This window comes from Canis lupus, chromosome 21 (assembly GCF_003254725.2).
Source record: "Canis lupus dingo isolate Sandy chromosome 21, ASM325472v2, whole genome shotgun sequence".
NCBI classification, from domain to species: Eukaryota; Metazoa; Chordata; class Mammalia; order Carnivora; family Canidae; genus Canis; species Canis lupus.
This window is the reverse complement of record NC_064263.1, coordinates 29,244,470-29,263,467: the sequence shown is the minus strand read 5'-3', so window position 1 is coordinate 29,263,467 and position 18,998 is coordinate 29,244,470. Positions and strand designations below refer to the sequence as shown.

The 18,998-nt window shown below is 33.9% G+C and overlaps 2 protein-coding genes across 2 annotated transcripts; both read right to left on the bottom strand.

Annotated features, from left to right (window-relative positions):
- Window positions 1-457: 457 nt before the first annotated feature.
- On the bottom strand, window positions 458-1,417 carry LOC112667376 (putative olfactory receptor 56B2). The gene has a single exon (XM_025458954.3). It carries the CDS (start codon window positions 1,415-1,417, stop codon window positions 458-460), a length of 960 nt encoding a protein of 319 aa, XP_025314739.3.
- Window positions 1,418-11,309: 9,892 nt separating this feature from the next.
- On the bottom strand, window positions 11,310-12,185 carry LOC112667525 (olfactory receptor 52N4-like). Its single transcript, XM_025459259.2, has one exon. It carries the CDS (start codon window positions 12,183-12,185, stop codon window positions 11,310-11,312), a length of 876 nt encoding a protein of 291 aa, XP_025315044.1.
- Window positions 12,186-18,998: the final 6,813 nt, after the last annotated feature.

The window sequence follows — 18,998 nt, the reverse complement described above, 5'->3', positions numbered from 1 at the left end:
TATAGAGAAATATCTATTCCAATTCATTGTCCATTTAAAGAGATATGACACATTAAAAAGCAAAAAGACAAATGGCAGGAGTAAGACCTATGTTATCAGTAAACAAATTAATGTACATGGATTAAATGCTCCAATTAAAAAGAAGATATTGGCAGATATCTGCTCAAATCATGCCTACTCAATATTGTCTAAAGTTCTAGCCAGGGCAACTAGGTAATTCTTTTCCCATAGATTCCTTGAGACAATCAACATCATTGTGCTATGATGAAGGTCTTTCCTGAGAACCAAAATTTCAAATATTAGTTCACTTCTGTTTTTGAAGTTTCATTTTCACCACAGAGTCTTAACTGAAAATTTGCCAGGGTATATGTTTCTTACATCTTCAGCCATGTGTAATGATTGGCAAATATAATTAAACATATGTAGGAGAATTATCTAAATGAGCCCATTCTCAGTGTTAATTACCTTTGTTGTACAGATTCAGAACCTTATAGAAGCCCTGCCTGAGGTCCTTGTTCTTGAGTGCATATACCATAGGGTTAAGGGCAGGAGGAATAACATTATGTAGTACATTAAGCAGAACTGGGATGAGAGGAAGAGTCATTGTTGCACTGTGGGTGATGGAAATGACTATAATAACTGAGTAGAAGAACAGGATTAGAATGAGGTGAGAAGTACAGGTACTTAGGGCTTTGGATGCAGCTTCTGCTGAATTCAGCTTCAGCACTGAGTGAAGTATCAAAGCATATGATAAGAAAATCAAACCCAGGTCACTCCCCATCAGTGTCCAGGCCAAAAGAACCTGGTAGATGCTGTTGATTGTCCTGTCATCACAGGATAACCTAGTGACTCCAAGATTAGAGCATAGGCAATGCTCAATTTGGTTCTTGGAACAGTAGTGCCTCTGAGCAGCCAACACTGGCACTGGGATGGTGGCCAGACTGTTTCTGAGTGCCATGAACACAGTTGCCTTGACGACAAAAGAATCAGTAACTATTGATGGATAACGTAGTGGTTGGCAAATGGCTACATATCTGTCTATAGCCATGCAGACAAAGATACCTGACTCCATGGCCACAAAACAATGTATGACATACATCTGAGCAAAGCACTCAGGGAGACTGATGGCCTTTGCACTGAACCATAAGATGGCCAAAATCTTGGGCATGATGGTGGTAGCCAGTCCCATGTCTACCACAGCCAGGATCCCCAAGAAATAGTACATAGGCTGGTGCAGTGTAGCCTCTTGTTTGATGATAATCAGGATAAGGATGTTGGCAGTGAGAGCTAAGAGGTAAAGTAGTGCCAGGGGCAGGGAGAGCCAGTGTTGCCAGGTGTGAATGCCTGGGAATCCCATCAGAATGAACTCAGAGACCTGGAACTTAGAGATGTTGGAATGTCTAAGATCCTGGAACATCCTTCACTAAGAGAAAAACATATTTGAAGTTACTATGTTGAACAGACACTTAGACAATATTTGAAAAGGAATTACCTAGGTTGATGATACTGAAGGGGAGATTCATGTTCATTATTCTCATTCCATTACTAATATTTATGGGATATTATTGTGAAACTGGAACTGTGCATTTTATATTGTAAGTCATTTAATCATCACAAACACTCTATAAGGTGGTTCATAAGATTTCTACTGTCTCATTGTTGAGGAATAGAACATTATAGTAATCTGGATCATGTTTATTGTATTCCATAATAAGTCACGGAAGCTTGACAAAAAGAAAACCATCTGATATTATAGCCTGGTCTTTAAGTTTGACTTTGCTAATGGATTGTTTTCTTTGTAGACCAAATGCAAGTCTCAGAATAGAGGCTTTCAAGCATTGAGTCTTCTCAGATGACAGATTAGGTTATAGAATATATGTTTATACATATAAACTTCCTTTATTCATAGACTTGATTATTTCTGAACTATTTAATTGTTATTAAAATGCATTAGATCAGTTAGCATTAATCAGTTAGTATGTCAATTTTATAAACAGTACAGTGTTGTCCAAAATGCTGGTTAGCTGTCTAAAGCCTTGCAACTATGAAAGCGATAATATGGTTTGGAAATCTTAGTATTTTGAAGTCTGTTCTTTCTGGTTCTGTGTAACTTTCCTCTATTTGGACATGGCTTAAACAGTCTAGACAGGAGCAGCCCTGGTGGCTTAGCAGTTTAACGCTGACTTCAGCCCAGGGTGTGATCCTGGAGACCCAGATCCAGTCCCACGTTGGGCTCCCTGCATGGAACCTCCTTCTCCCTCTGCCTGTGTCTCTGCCTCAATCTCTCTCTCTCTCTCTCTCTCTTCTCTCTCTCTCTCTCTCTCTCTCTCTCTCTCTGTGTCTCTCATGAATAAATAAATAAAATCTTAAAAGGATAAAATAAAATAAAATAAAATAAATAAAAACCAAAAAAAAAAGTCTAGACAGTCACATTATAATTAATAAAGCAGAAGTGAAAAAAAATCCCAAAAACTGACGATCTAATGAGTTTGGGATCAATGTTTTGCTGAGAAGTTCTGATAAAATCAAATTACTCTCTATATAAGACACTTTTTGATACAGTATTTTATTAATATTTTAATTTTAAAATGAAGGCAGATTATATTGTATGCTCCTTCAAAACGTGTGCTATTAACTATTTCTTCTTGAGTATTTCATATATTAAGGATACAACGTAAAATATATTTAAAAATTACTGTGAATTAAAGTTATATATAGAAAGGTAATGTTGATACAGTCTGGTGGGTATATTCATCTAATCCAGATAATGGCATCCTATATTCCTTATAAGATAATGAACTAAGAAAATCAATTAAGATGTAACTAAGAATTTTTAATTGTTGAGAAAATACAATATTTTGACAAATATACAAAATTTGAAATTAAAAAAGCCTGAGAATGAAATGAAAAGATAAATTTAATTAAGATTTTTAAGATTGCAAACTGATGCCATAATAGTTTGAAGATATACTATATAGGATAAAAGCTCTAGTGTCTGTGTTTTGGTATCTTAATACTCACACTTAAGAAGAGAAATAGCTTTGGGCATGCTATTTTCAGTACTAATAGTGGGATTCCTTCATCAGTTCAGAGCAATGGAATAGCTTAGGCTTTACTTAAAAGACAGTTTCTAACTTTCTAAAGGATCAAAGATATATATTCTAGTTCATTATGTCAATATACCTATCTCCTCAGAAAGCAAAGGCATGCATGGTATTTGTGTCATTTATAACATTGTTTTACTCCAAGAGCCTGACACTTAAACACTCTGTACATATTTGTAATATGAATGAATATTAGAAGAGGATTAGACAGCTTATATGCCTATGATTCTTGCATTATTCATAAGGGAGTCTGAAGTATCAACACATATATTAACATATGACTGTATGTTAAGAATGTAAAGGAATGATAGTAAGGGAGAATCATGTCAAAACAATAAAGGGTTAGAAAAGAATAACAGATATTTTGTCAAAACCAAAATAAAATCAAAAAATAAAATAATGTGTATTAGCATAAAGACAATTCATATTACATCTACAAATGCAATAATTATTATAGAGTACATTTGCCAATTAAAGAAGGCATTTTCAGATTAATTTTTTTTAAAAAAAAACTACATACTATTTCTTTCTTTTTTTTTTTAGGTTTAGTAGCTTTATTTTTTTTAATTTATTTTTTATTGGTGTTCAATTTACTAACACACAGAATAACCCCCAGTGCCCGTCACCCATTCACTCCCACCCCCCACCCTCCTCCCCTTCTACCACCCCTAGTTCGTTTCCCAGAGTTAGCAGTCTTTACGTTCTGTCTCCCTTTCTGATTTTTCCCACACATTTCTTCTCCCTTCCCTTATATTCCCTTTCACTATTATTTATATTCCCCACATGAATGAGAACATATAATGTTTGTCCTTCTCTGATTGACTTACTTCACTCAGCATAATAGGGATACTAGGAATACAATGTTGGAAAGCACATGTGTAAAATGAATCCAGTATTCTTAGACAAAACAATTTAATAAATCTGTATCATGTATTTTTATAGCACTTAGTGCAGTTAAAAATAATAATTATATACTGAGGTATAGAACAATTGATAAGATAATATAATATTTGTGACTCATCTGATTCTAAACACCTAATCTTAACTTGAAAGAATTTCAAGTAGAAAATTACAAATTTAAAGTTAAGATGGACAAGAAATTTTAAGATATATTTCTTTTTTTTTTAAGATTTTGCTTATTTATTCATGAGAGACAGAGAGAGAGACAGAGACAGAGACACAGGCAGAGGGAGAAGCAGGCTCCATGCAGGGAGCCTGACGTGGGACTCAATCCTGGGACTCCAGGATCAGGCCCTGGGCTGAAGGCAGTTCTAAACCACTGAGCCACCTGGCTGCCCTAAAATATATTTCTTGAAACAAATATGCAAACAAAATTTATAATAATATAAATCTATATCAGTATTAACAATTTTATATCAAATAGTTTATGTATAAACCTACATGAAAAAATAGATTACAGACCATTTTAAGCACACAATATCAGTCATGTTCTAGATCATAAATGAGAAGTAACAAAAAGTTAGTATCACACAGACCATAAAAGAGACAAAAGAGATGGATATATTTGGAAAGATTTAGTAATAGTATTAAACAATAAATATTTCAAATATAATGTAATAATTGAAGTTGTGAAAAAGAAAGAATAGAATAATAATGAGAAACTTAAAACTTTGGGAATATGTTAATAAATCTGTAAGTTTAGTAAACATTCAATAAATCTGTAACTTTAAATGCACATATTACAGACAAGAATTAGAGTAATCAGTTAATACAAGTCATGATAGTAACTAACTTCAGATTTAACAAAGAAAACAATAAAAAGTAAGGCAGCACAGTAGTGGAATAAGAAAAATAAGAATTCTCAAAAAATGAAAGATATATTTAAAGAGTCATAAAATAGGCACAATTTTGTGGATAAGATAATGAGCAAAAAATGGGTAAAGGAGACTGGGAGATACAAACCTCCAGTTATGGAATGCATAAGTCACAGGGATGAAAAGCACAGCACAGGGAATATATTCAATAGTATTGTAATAGTAAAGTATGGTGGCAGTAGCTACACTTGTGTTGAGCAAGGATAGCATACAGACTTTTCAAATCACTATATTGTACATCTGAAACTAATGTAAAATTCTGTATTAATTATACTTAAATTTAAAAAAATAGGCACAATCTAAGATATTCAATTGAAAACAAAAAGTTGAGATTAGGCATTTGGAAAAATTATTTTAAAATATTAGAGGTTATAGTGAGTTTATGAATCAAAATTAAACACTTAGGTACAGTAAATTATATTTTTTGAGATTTTATTATTTGGGAGGGAGGGAGAGAGCACAAGCTAGGGGAGGGGCAGAGGTACAAGCAGACTCCTTGCTGATTGAGGAAAACCATGTTGGGCTGGATCCCAGGACTCTGACTGAGCCACTCAGGTATCCCTGAAACTGTACAGTATCTTAAGGAGAATAAAAGTATATTGACTAAACAGATAAATAATTTGAAACAGAAGTTAAAAATGTGTAAAATACCAGAAGAATTTGCCAGAGGATTTAATATTAACTCTTAAGTTAAATCTTAAAACAAAATTTACTTCTTAGAAGATATAATTATTATCCTACGTAGTTATTCGAGGAATAATAAAAAGAGGAAAACCTTCTAACAGCTTAACTAAGACAGTTTCAAACTGGCAAACACATTTCAAAAAGAAATGTTTTAGGACTATTTTGATTATAAATTTCAAATATTTGAAAATCTATGCAGCATGCAAAAATAGATATATATACCAAATATAACTTAGCATTAGAAATATATTAGCTATAATTCACTACATTAAAATATTATTTTAAAAATGTATGTTTGGGGGCAGAGAATATATAGTCTGTACCTTCTCTTCATTTTTTTTGTTGTGGTAAAACCTAAATAAAATATTTATTACCTTAACCATTTTAAAATGCACAGTTCAATGACATTAAATGAATTCCTATTGTGATCAACCACTATCCATTCCCATAACTCCTTCCATATTATGAAACTTAAATTCTATAACTATTAAACAATAACTTTTTATTCTCTCCTCCCCCCAACCCCTGGCCACCACCCTTTTTGTATTTATAATTTTTGACTACTAAATATCTCATTTAAGTGGAATTTTACAGTCTTTGTCTTTTTGTGAATGCTTATTTCATTCAGTATAATGTTCTCAAGTCCATCCATATAGCACATTTCAAAATTTTTTTTTAATTTATGATAGGCACACAGTGAGAGAGAGAGAGGCAGAGACACAGGCAGAGGGAGAAGCAGGTTCCACGCACCCGGAGCCCGACGTGGGATTCGATCCCGAGTCTCCAGGATCGTGCCCTGGGCCAAAGGCAGGCGCTAAACCGCCGCGCCACCCAGGGATCCCCATATAGCACATTTCAGAATCTCCTCTTTTAATATCCCATTCTGCACATACACACACACATGAGCACGCGCACACACACACACCACATTTTGCTATCCATTCGCTGGTCGGTGTTCCTTTGGGTTACTTCTATATTTTAGCTATTGTGAATAATGCTGCTATTATACATGGATGTATAAATATGTCTGTGAGACACTATTTTTTATTTGTCTAGACATACACCCAGAAGTCAGTAGGTCAGAGAAGTATAGGTCAGTTGTGTCAGAGAAGTATTTGATTTTATCTATCTATCATCTATCTATCATCTATCTATCTATCATCTATCTATCATCTATCTATCTATCTATCTATCTATCTATCTATCTATCTAACATCTACCTATTGAAAACGTAATAGCTATTTAAAAAGGAATTTGGCAAGTATTATCTAGCAAGATTCAAAGACAAGTTATTTAAATCAACAAGACAGTGGTGCCCACTACCTCAGTTTGCATTCATCAATATACTGGAGATCCAGAGGCTAATGTGTTAGTAAACAAAAAAAAAAAGTTCAAAATAAAATCATCTAGATTGAAATACCAGGAATTTTAAGACAAACTTTTTAAAACATGAAAAATTATTTGGAAGACAACTGTGTAATGTGTTCTTCTTTTTTTTTTCCATTTGCATTGACTTTGGTTTTTTTTTTTTAATTTTTTATTTTAATCCCAGTTAGTTAACATACAGTGTAATGTATTCTTACAGTGGATTATATTTATTTATTCACTGATTTGTGTTAAAAATGAATATATTTTGCCAGACATTTAGGAGGAACAGAGTGTCCTTTCAATTATACAGTTTCTTATTGTAAGCCACACTGAAATGTCTTGTTCTTATAGTTCAGCATTCAACTATTTTGAGTGAAAATGCGGCTTTGGGAAAAGCTGCATTTCCCATGTGGCTTTGGAAAAAAATACTTGAAAGACTTGAAAAATTACCTTAGCTTGTGGGATCCTCAGTTCCAAACTATAAAATGAGATAATTCGTTTCTAGTTCCTGGGTTTGGTTAAGACTTAAATTCTATTAAAATCCTTACAAAATAGGGCAGCCCCGGTGGCACAGCGGTTTAGCACCGCCTTCCGCCCAGGGCGTGATCCTGGAAACCTGGGATTGAGTCCCACGTCCAGCTCCCTGCATGGAGCCTGCTTCTCCCTCTGCCTGTGTCTCTGCCTCTCTCTCTCTCTGTCTCTCATGAATAAATAATAAAATCTTAAAAACATAAAGTAAAATCCTTACAAAATAGGATAATTAATATTTATGTGGTCATTTTAAGTGAGGTCCTGGATGGCTCGTCTTCTTCAGTCAGGACAGTAGTCATTAGGGCCTGATACCATAAGGCACATTATTAAGAGTTAAAAAGCTAAGAAAAACATGAGTATGAATATGTATAGAAACCCAAAGGAGGCTGACAACTTCTGAAACAGCCAACTAAATTTTGATTTTGGAAAATTTTCTGAAGAATTGTAAAGACGTGAAGTATCTAATAAAAGAGAATTGACAAAACAGTGAATATGATTCTAAAGAATATCAGTATTAACATAAATTCCTGTGATTTTTTTTTGACATATTAGGGTATTTTTGTCCTACCAAGTTTGGTAAAATTTTCCACAATCTAAGTTGATTTGGCAAAGTGCACCTCATGATTTCTATTGGGTCACTGGAGATTATGATGCAGTTGCACTTCTCTTCTAAAGAAGGCATCCCAAAATCTCTGCAGAAGATGAAAAGACTGGCTCTGCCCCTAGATATGTACTTACTATGGGGGTGCTGCACTTGGCTTGTCTCAAGTAGTGGACTTCAGGATAAACATAGATGGAGTATGGGCATTGCAGGTGGACTTAAGGATTTTATAATCAACAGAGAGAAACTCAGGGGCCTGCCTTGTGGAGAGAAAGCCAGTTCCCTAGAGCCATAAATCCCAAGTCAGTCTGAGATCAGTCAAATCCAGCAATGTAATTCGGGAAAAGTTTTGAAATCATATCATTTAGCTAATCTGGCTTTGATGGAGCTAAGCTCTTATTACATTCAGGCATAAATGTATTTAAATGTCTACCTTTTAGGATAGATTTCTCTTTAAAGAAAGCTTTTTGATAGTGTTTTGGGGGGGTGTTTTATTTATTTTTTTTAAGATTTTATTTATTTATTTATTTGACAGAGAGAGAGAGTGTGTGTGTACAATTAGATGGAGTGGCAGAAAAGGGAAAAGGAGACACACGCTCCTGGGTGAGCAGACAGACCTGATTCAGGGCTGGATCCCGGAGGACCCTGGGATCATGACCTAGACCTAAGGCAGAAACTCAACTGACTGAGCCATCCAGGTGCCCTGGAAGTGTTTTGTTTTTAAGGAAAAGCATAATGTAAAATCTCCCTATGTTTTTTCTGTTTGAATAATTTTATTTTTTGATTCAAGTATAACTAATAGTGTTATATTAGTTTCAGATGTACAATATAATGATTCAACAATGCTATACATTTCTCAGTGCTCATCAAGATAAGTGTACTCTCAATCTCCTTTATCTATTTTGTGTACCTCTCTACTTATCTCCCCTCTGAAAACCTCCAGTTTGTTCTCTATTTTTAAGGGTGTTTTTGTTTGTTTGTCTCTTGTTTTCTTTGCTCATTTGTTTTGTTTCTTAAATTATATATATGAGTGAAACAATATGGTATTTATCTTTCTCTAACTGACTTATTTCACTTAGCATTATAGTCTCAAGATCCATCCATGTTGTTGTAAAGGGCCAGACTTCATTCTTTTTTATGGCTGGGGAATATTCCATAATATCACATACATGTAATGAATACCACATCTTCATTATCCATCCATCTATTAATAGACCCTTGGGTTACTTCCATAATTTGGCTATTGTAAATAATACTGCAATAAATATAGAAGTGCATACATTTTTGAACTAATGTTTTTGTTTTCTTTGGGTAAATCCAAAAAGTGAAATTTGCCAAATCATATGATAACTCTACTTTTAATTTTTTAAGGAAACCCCATACCATTTTCCACAGTGGCTGCACCAAGTCGCTGTTGTTGTATTCCCAGCAACAGTGCATGAGGGCTCCTTTTTCTTTACATCCTCTCTAACACTTGTTACTTTTTGTGTTTTTATTTTAGCCATTATTATAAGTGTAAAGTGATATCTCATTGTGGTTTTAATTTGTATTTTCCTGATGATAAGTGATGTTGAGCATCTTTCATATGTCTGTCTGTTGGCAATCCATATGTCTTCTTTGGAAAAAAGAAGTCTCTTCAGGTCCTCTGCCCATTTTTAAAAATATAATTATTGGTGTTTTTGGTGTTGAGCTGTGTAAGTTCTTTTTATATTTTGATATTAAGCTATCATCAGATATATCATTTGCAAATACCTTCCCTTATTCAGTAAGTTGCATAATACCCTCTAGTTTCATCCATTCCATTGCAAATGGTAAGATTTCGGTTTTTGATGGCTGAGTAATATTCTGATATACATGCCACATATTTTTTATCCATTCAGCTATTGATGGACATCTGGGCCCTTGCTATATTTTGGATATTGTGGACCTTGCTGCTATAAATATTCAACCCCCATGTTGGACCCCCATAAACATTGATCCCCATTGGATCACTATGTTTGTACCCTTTGTGTAAATACCTAGCATTACAATTGCTGGGTCATAGGCTAGCTCTATTTTTAACTTTTTGAGGAACCTCCATACTGTTTTCCAGAGTGGCTGTACCAGCTTGCATTCCCACTAGATCCCAAAACCAGACAAAGGCTCTACCAAAAAGGAGAATTACAGACCAATATCCCTGATTAATATGGATGCAGAAATTTTCACCAAGATACTAGCCAATGGGATCCAACATTAAAAGGATTATTCACCATTTATTCCTGGGCTGCAAGGGTGGTTCAACATCTGCTAATCAAACAATATGATACACCACATTAATGGACAATCATATGATCTTCTCAATACATGCATAAAAAGCATTTGACAAAATATAGCATTCTTTCTTGTTTAAAACTCTCCACAGTGTGGGGTAGAGGGAACATACCCTAATATCATAAAAGCCATATACAAAAAGCCCACAGTGAATATCACCCTCAATGGGGAAAACCTAAGAGCTTTTCCCCTAAGGTCAGGAACACGACCCCTAAGGGATGTCCACTCTCACCACTGTTGTTCAACATAATACTAGAAGTCCTAGCCTCAGCAATCAGACAATAAAAAGAAATAAAAAGGCATCCAAATTGACAAGGAAGTCAAAATTTCAATCTTTGCAATTAATTTAAAATATAGCAAATCCAAGTGACAATATTGTTCAAACTGGAAATTATGATTGCTATTTGGAAATAGGGCAAACTGGATTCTGGTTGTGGATGATTGCCTTCCATCAGGCATCCATCATAGCTGATTTCATATCCCTCAATCATCTTCTTATATTTTTGTTTGCAGAAACCTGGTTAATGATGATACCAGTCTTTCACGGAGGAGATGAAAAACTCACATAAAAAGTTGTGGGGATGCCAATGACATTGAAATTCCGAAGACACTTAACAAGAATGCACCACTCAACACCCTCCCTTTTCATGGACAAAATGGTACTCTCAAGAAGGCACTATTAGACCCCGAGTTAACAGACAATAGAAGTATCTCTTTCCCCATATTTCCTGCTGTAGATGCCCTTCCCTTCTTTGTTTCTTTTCTCCTTCCTTTCTCTTCCCTTCCCTTACAAATATCCTTTTCATAAGATGTGGGATTTGATGTTCATAGAACCCAAAAGGATCTTTATGACACAGTCTCATATCTGCGTGGTTTTCACTCCATAAGCATAGGGTTCATAGTGGGAGGCAAGAGCAGATAAATATTGGCCACAATGATGTGGCAAGAAGGAGGGATCTTGTGACCCCCAAAGCAGTGGGAAAAGAAGCAGAAGAAGGCTGGGCTATAGGAGAAAACAGTGGAACAGATATGGGCAGTGCAAGTGGTGAAGGCCTTCTGTGGAGCATCTGCTAAAGAGAGGCTGATCATAGTGTAGGAGATTGTGATGCACAGGATGTCAAAGCCACCAAATAGGAGGGCAACCATCAGTCCGTAGATAACATTGACCTTGATATTTCCACAGGATAACTTGGCTACTGACATGTGGTCACAATAGGTATGGTATAGTATATTCCCTCTACAGTAGGGTAGTCTCTTGATGATGTAAGTCAAGGGAGTGACAAGCATCACTACTCTCAGAAAAGTAGCAAGCCCAACCTTTGCAATGCCAGGATTGGTGAGGATAGTTGAGTAGTGCAGAAGGTAGCAGATGGCCGCATAGCAGTCCAGGGCCATGAGTATGAGCATACCACACTCCATCCCTATTGAGGCATAGATTAAGAACATCTGGACCAGGCATTCATTAAAGCTGATTTCCTTAAGATGGAACCAGAAGATGCAGAGAGCTTTAGGGATTGTAGAAGTGCACATAACAAGATCAGTTAGGGAAAGCATAGCAAAGAAGTAGTACATGGACCTGTGCAGGGAATTTTCATAGCAGGTGAGGTAAAGCAACCCACAATTCCCTACCATAACCACCATATAAATGGAGAATAATGGGAAGGGAATCCACATGTTCATGTCTTCCAGTCCTGGGATCCCATTAAGAATAAATGAGACTGGGGTCAGGACTGTTTGGTTCAGCATTGACATGATCAGGCTGTTATAATCATTAAACAACTTAGATTTTTGTGTATTCCTCGGGTTTTGTTTTCTGATCCTCCAATATTAGAAAAAAATTTTTTTTAATTTTAGCCATATTTTCTCTCATTCTTCCTTTTTCTCTCTGTCAAGTGTGCATTTTAATATCAAATAACCAAATATTTCATACATGAGAGAACACGTAAAGGCAATAACAACAAAAACATTCTCACCATATCTATTAGGTCATTGGAAAAGTGATCGGTGAAGTTTTCCTTAAGAGAACATTTAAAGAAATATTTGTTCCTGTGGTGTAGACACAATATATATCTTAGAGCCCAGAAACTAGCAAGTGTCAAAAATGTTTTTGCCCTTATTGGGTCATATTTATGCTATACTAAATATTGTTCTAAGAACTTTACAAATATTGACTCATTTAATCCTCACTACAAGTCCAGGAAGTATTTTTTATTAATCTGCAATTTTGTAATTGAATAAATTGAGACACTATTTAGAAGAAGCTTTTTCATGTCTATGTACTGATATACAATACCAAAGCTAAACCCTTTTTGACCATTTTTAAAAAATTAATTCTTGTAAATTTTGCCATAAAAATGTGTAGAAATAGTACTATAGATTAATAATGAAAAAAAAAATCCAGGTCCAAAAAAAAAAAAAAATTCAGGTCCATCTTTCCAACTGTTGAAGTCTATCCTCTCACAGTTGGTCATAATTACTTATTTTAGCTCTCTACTAGTATTAACCTTTGCACTTCTAAATAATATGTCCAGGCTGCTTTTTCTTCCTTTTTCTCTTGAAATTGTTTTTGTTAAAATTTGTATTACATGTTTAATTTTATATAATATAGGTTTTATCCCTTGCTGTCACATGATATGATGACTATATTTTCTTCTCAATTCATATTTTTCCTTTTGCTAATACTTTAGTTTTCTTAGTATTTAGTGTAGATATATGAAAATAATTTAAAATTTCAAAATTATAAAAAAAACATTTCTACTATTATTTCTTGATAAACACAACCTATCAATATTAGTCCTTCCCACATCATCTGTTTCTGAGAAGTCTCTGCCCTGCTTTTCTAAAATAGCTTTTTTCTCAATTAGACACATAATTCTTATCTAGAAATTCCCCTTCACCAACTCTCTGTAGATTTATTTGTAGATATGGTTTTTTTCTTCTATGTTTCCAGGACTCCATGGAAAACATTTTTTTCGAAAGTATCAGTGTCTGAATATGGTTTAGTTTATTAATCTTTTTTGCTGGATTTAAATTCTAGATTAATAAAGGCATTTCAGTGTATCCTAGTTTCCAGGAAGACATTAAAAGGACAGTTCCAGTTCTTGATCCTTTGTACATGAACTATTTCCTACTGGCATTTTTTTCATTTGTATTGTTTTTGGCCCTGAACTATTAAAAAATATATATTTTTTTTGCATTTTGAAATTTAATGGTGATGATAAAAAGATATGTGTGTTTGTGCATGTATAATTGTGAAGACATTTATGGGATTTCTGACACTGGAAATCTAATGCCTTTGACTTTGGAAATTTACCTAACTTCTAATAATTTATTCCCAATTTTTTTCTTGTTATTTTTCTACACATTTTTTAGTCTGGTATCGGTTCTTCTGAAATTCTTCTTTTTTTTTTTAATTGAAATTTTTTAGGCTGAATCTATTTAATCCACTTTCTGAAAGTGTTCTGAAAGTGTTATATATCCCAAACCTCTTGGTATTTTTTTGTTGTTGTTGTGTGATATTACAGGTTTCCAACATCTTATTTTTCTCTGATTATGGTGAATGTACAAAAATTAAATACACATATATTTACTCTACTTCTTGTATATTATTTACATAACTTTTAAATTTTAATAATTTAGTTTTATACTTTATTTTTTATTTTGGAAGTGTTTCTCAACTGTCTGATAATCTTTGACTTAATTCACACTTAAGAGAGAGTCTTTAGAAAGCTGATTTGAAATTTCAGGTGATGACTGAGTCTCAGCATTTGGTAATATTTACTTTGAATCCTCTGTAGGGATTGCTTCATTGTTGACATCCTTAGTTGTCATCATTTATAGGTCTTAGAGATTTGCAATTTTTTCCAAAGAGAATCCACCAATCTACTTCCTGAAGTGAATATTTAATTAGCTTCCAGAGTTCTTGGAGTTGAGTAGAAGGACACTACAGGTATCACACTTAAATATGAATATTGTATTAAATTCTCACATATTTTATTATGCCTCATCCTTGGCCTTTATCACATCTAACATATATTCATTCATAGATCGTGTTAGTTTCTTTCAAGAATAAACTTCCGGTCATCATAAGAGGATATTTAACATTGTGTAGGATAGTGGATGAGCCAGAGATACCAAGTTTCTCTTATTCCATTTTCCTATCTACATCCCTGTTTTATCTTTCTGTATTTACACTGAAGGATGAGAGATTAGATACTGCACAAAGCAACTCCTTTTAGAAACAGCAAAGCAACCTAGCTTGAATGTTATTGAGTGCTCTTCAAAGACCTGTTTTCATATAGTTACAAAATAAGAGTAGACAGAAACTACCATGAAAAAACGCTTGCAGGGCATCAGAAAAATTTTCAAACAGGAAAGTACAAATTGTCTTAGGCCAGAAGCATGATCCATTCTGTTGCTGTTTATTCCCATTACACTGCTATGTTTAGCTTTATGATTTTACAATTCTTTATCCTATTTGTGTCCCTCTCCTCCCACCAAATCTAGCTCAGTCATCAATTTCTTCAGGATGATTCAACTTTCATTTGGAGGGGATAGAGTGCCTTCCTCTAAATCCTCCTAACATGATGTAATTATAAAGGTGGCAGGCTTACAGGTAAGGAATAGAACTATTGATGAAATCAATCTCTTTTTTTTAACATCATGGATTCTGAAAACTTATTTATATACTTGAATCACCTTTAATGTAACAAAACTCTTAATATATTTTCAGACTGTATTTATTTTCATATCTGAAGTGTCTAGGAAGACACCAGGCATGCTTTCGATGTTAATGAATATTTTTGAATAAAGGAAGAGATAAATGAGTGAATGAATCATATTTCATACTTTAAGAATTATAGCACTGCAGTCTAAATATTATTTCTTAGAAAGCATAAAGGGGGCACCAGATGAAACAAAACTATGACGTCTGCTTCATCAGTCACCAGAAAATATGTTTCTAAAATTCTCCACTGGGGTGCCTGGATGGCTCAGTCTGTTAGGCATCTGACTCAGTTTTGGCTCAGGTCATGAGATTGAGCCTGGGCTCCACACTCAGTGGGGTGTCTGGGGAGTCTGCTTGAGATTCGTTCTTTCTCTCTTTCTATCCCCCTTCCACTCTCATGCTCTTTCTCTCTCTCAAATAAACAAATCAATTTAAAAAAATAAAATTCTCCATCAAAAAATAAAGAATATACTTTTATTGCATATATTTACATATATTTTATTGTATGTTGAGTCAAAGTGACTTTTGAGAAATATTAGATTAAAAAATTTGAGGTAAAAAAAAACAAAACAAAAAAAATTTGAGGTCGAGCTATTTAATTTGAACCAATTTATATCAAATTGTTGCAATCCCAGGCTTGACAAGGATTCTTCACAATCAAAATAATAGACAACACTGAAATTATTTTCCTTTATTTGTTACTACTACACAGTAGAAGCTTTTAAATTTGGGAATTTATTTAAATCATATATCAGCTTCTTAGCATCCTTAATTTCCTAGTTACTCAACTTAAGATAAATAATTGGAAGACCAAGAGAAGTCCTGTAATTTGCCTTATGGACAAAAGAAAAATATGTTTTTATAATACAAAAATAATTTCCTTGATTATCAAAATTGCCATCAAATCCTTTTCTATCAGGTGTATAAATTTCTACTTTGTATACAGCATTGTTTTTCAGATTACTTTTACAGATATTATTAAAAGTAACAAAAGCTGTAATAATTTATATATGTATATTTACATATATGTATACATACACATGCACACACAAAATATGTATAACATGTATAAACATTTTAAATATTTTTATGTTTAAAACATAAACATATTATATATAAACATATGTACATATATATGTTTTACCTCATTTGATCATTGTAGAAATAAGATAAGTTTGCAATATATGTATACATTTAAAAGTATATATATATATATATATATATATATACACACAATAAGAGTCTGTTTTATGGTTTGCCTCTCTCTTCTTTCCACCATGTTCATCAGTTTGTTTCTTAAATTCCACATATGAGGGATCCCTGGGTGGCGCAGCGGTTTAGCGCCTGCCTTTGGCCCAGGGCACGATCCTGGAGACCCGGGATCGAATCCCACATCAGGCTCCCGGTGCATGGAGCCTGCTTCTCCCTCTGCCTGTGTCTCTGCCTCTCTCTCTCTCTCTCTCTGTGACTATCATAAAAAAATAAAAATTAAAAAAAAATTCCACATATGAAACCATATGGTATTTGTCTCTCTGACTCACTTATTTCATTTATTTGATCAGTATATGCCAAATTCTCACACAAGTTGTTGAAAAATAGTATCACTACTTATTTATTCATCTCAATAAATCTGAATAGTAAACTCTTCTTTTGTTTTAATTTTCATTTATTAAGAATATTTATGAAAGAATATTTTTCTTTGAAAACCTCAGTAAAATTAATACATTTATGAAATTTAACAGTAATACAATACTTTATTGTAACCCAGAGTCCAACACTGGTTAATGCAATTGTGCCAATAATGTCCCATGTAGGACTGTTTTCCATATAGGATTCTGGCCAGGTTGTGTAATGAGTAAAGTTTGTGCATTTCTCCAGACTTCTTTAATCTGGGACATTTCCTCAGCTTTTCTTTGACTCTTAAAACTATCCATGCAGCAGAAGCAAGTAGAGAAATTGGGTAAAGCATAGATACCCATAAACTGAAAATATGTCTCAGAGATTGTGTTCTATTTTTAAGAAGGTGTTTCCTAAATATGATATCTTTATCACATTTATATCCCTTGTGTTTCCTTTTTGTAATCTAGTGTCAATTAATAAAACTAGCTTTATTGTTACATTTTACATCTATACATTTGCAAAACTCTTAGTTATAGATCCACCAAGTATATCCCAAGTAATACAATATCAACCATAGTTTAAATTACTTCTCCAAAACAAATTTAAAATTGTTTTCATACCTTATAACTTAATTTTTCTACAAGGAAAATGGACTCATATTATGCTATCTGTGTGTAGGTTATACTGAAGTAGTAACATCAACACAAGAATATCACCACTTATAAAGTACATTTTTATGTCATCTGTTGTCTATTTTCATTCCCCAAATCCATAGGTAATAAATTCATTTTCTCATTAGACTGTCCTCAATTTTAAAAACCCAGTTTTTCCCTCAATATGATAATGGGTTCCTCCAACTATATTTTGCTATCTGGAATAAAAGAAATACAGTCACAAATAAATCTCTCTAGGAATGAAGCAAGGAAAGTAGGTCCTCATTTTGAAAACAAGGGGATGTCACATAAAAGTAAGTGCTTGACCAAGACTGAGAACTATTCTCTAGCTCTCTGCCATTTCTTCTTGTGATGAGGCTGACTCACACCTGAAAAAGACCAGTGATTCCTATTTGGTTAGGAAGATAACAGATGTTTATAATCATGATGGTAAGTCCTACTGGTATACAATCTGAAAAATGGGGAAATAAACATTTTTCCAAGAAAACCCAATCTTTTACAACAGTTCTGCCTTCAAATGGGTGAATGAAATCAAACCTGTGTTTCTGAGAATATAATAATCAGTTGTTATATGTCTAAAGACTCTCTCCTCCTTACTGCCTATAAAATAAAAAGTCCTGTCTCTAGTCCCACTTAAAAAAAAAGATTTTATTTATTCATTTAAAGCGAGAGTGTGTGTGAACTGGGGGAGGGACAGAGAGAGAGGGAAAGAGAAACTCAAGCAGACTCTGTACTGAATGCAGAGTCCAAAGTGCGGGAGGGCGGGGGGACTTCATGACCTGAGATCATGCCCTGAGCTGAAATCAGGACTCATATGCTCAACCACTTGAGTCACCCAGGATTCCCTTTAGTATGTCCCTTAATACCTTGGTTTCTGACAGCAAAGCAATAAGCTGAATGCAATCTGTTCCCGGTGTTCAGGATGTTGATCACAAAAATTCACTATTCTACAATATGTGTACATGTACAGCCTTTAACTTCTAAATCCCTTGATATCTGTACTATTGAACTGAGTATTTAAAGAAACATTCTGTTTTTCTTAAGGGGATAAAATTGTATATTTCTCTAGAGAATATTTCAGAACATTAGAGACACAGGTGCAGGTGTGAGTCAAGTCTACCCTACCTGTAGGAGAGGATCAAAACTAGAGGAAATGCTCCATGCTTACCAACTAAATAATATTACATAAATAATAGTTTCATACGTTGTGTATTTGTGTAAGCATGTGTATATGGGGACTTTTAAAAATGAAATTAGTGATTTTAATATTTGTTACAGAGTTGTTTCTTTCTATGTACAGCCTTATAGGATACAAGTTGCAAGCACTTACATACAGAATGTTTCAGTCATTCACACATCCATCCACTTCTTTTTTATTTGTTTATATTTTTGTGTGTCTAACTAAATAACGTCATTGAATATGGAATACTTTCTAAGTCAGGCTAAGAACTATGAAAAAAGAAACAGATATTATGTATTCTAGTTTTAAAGAGCTTACTTTCTACTAACATAGATAATGAAATATTATGGCATTCTAGAAAGTCA

Coding starts and splice junctions, on each gene's coding strand:
- LOC112667525 (XM_025459259.2), bottom strand. CDS start 12,185: ATGTCAATGCTGAACCAAACAGTCCTGACCCCAGTCTCATTTATTCTT.
- LOC112667376 (XM_025458954.3), bottom strand. CDS start 1,417: ATGTTCCAGGATCTTAGACATTCCAACATCTCTAAGTTCCAGGTCTCT.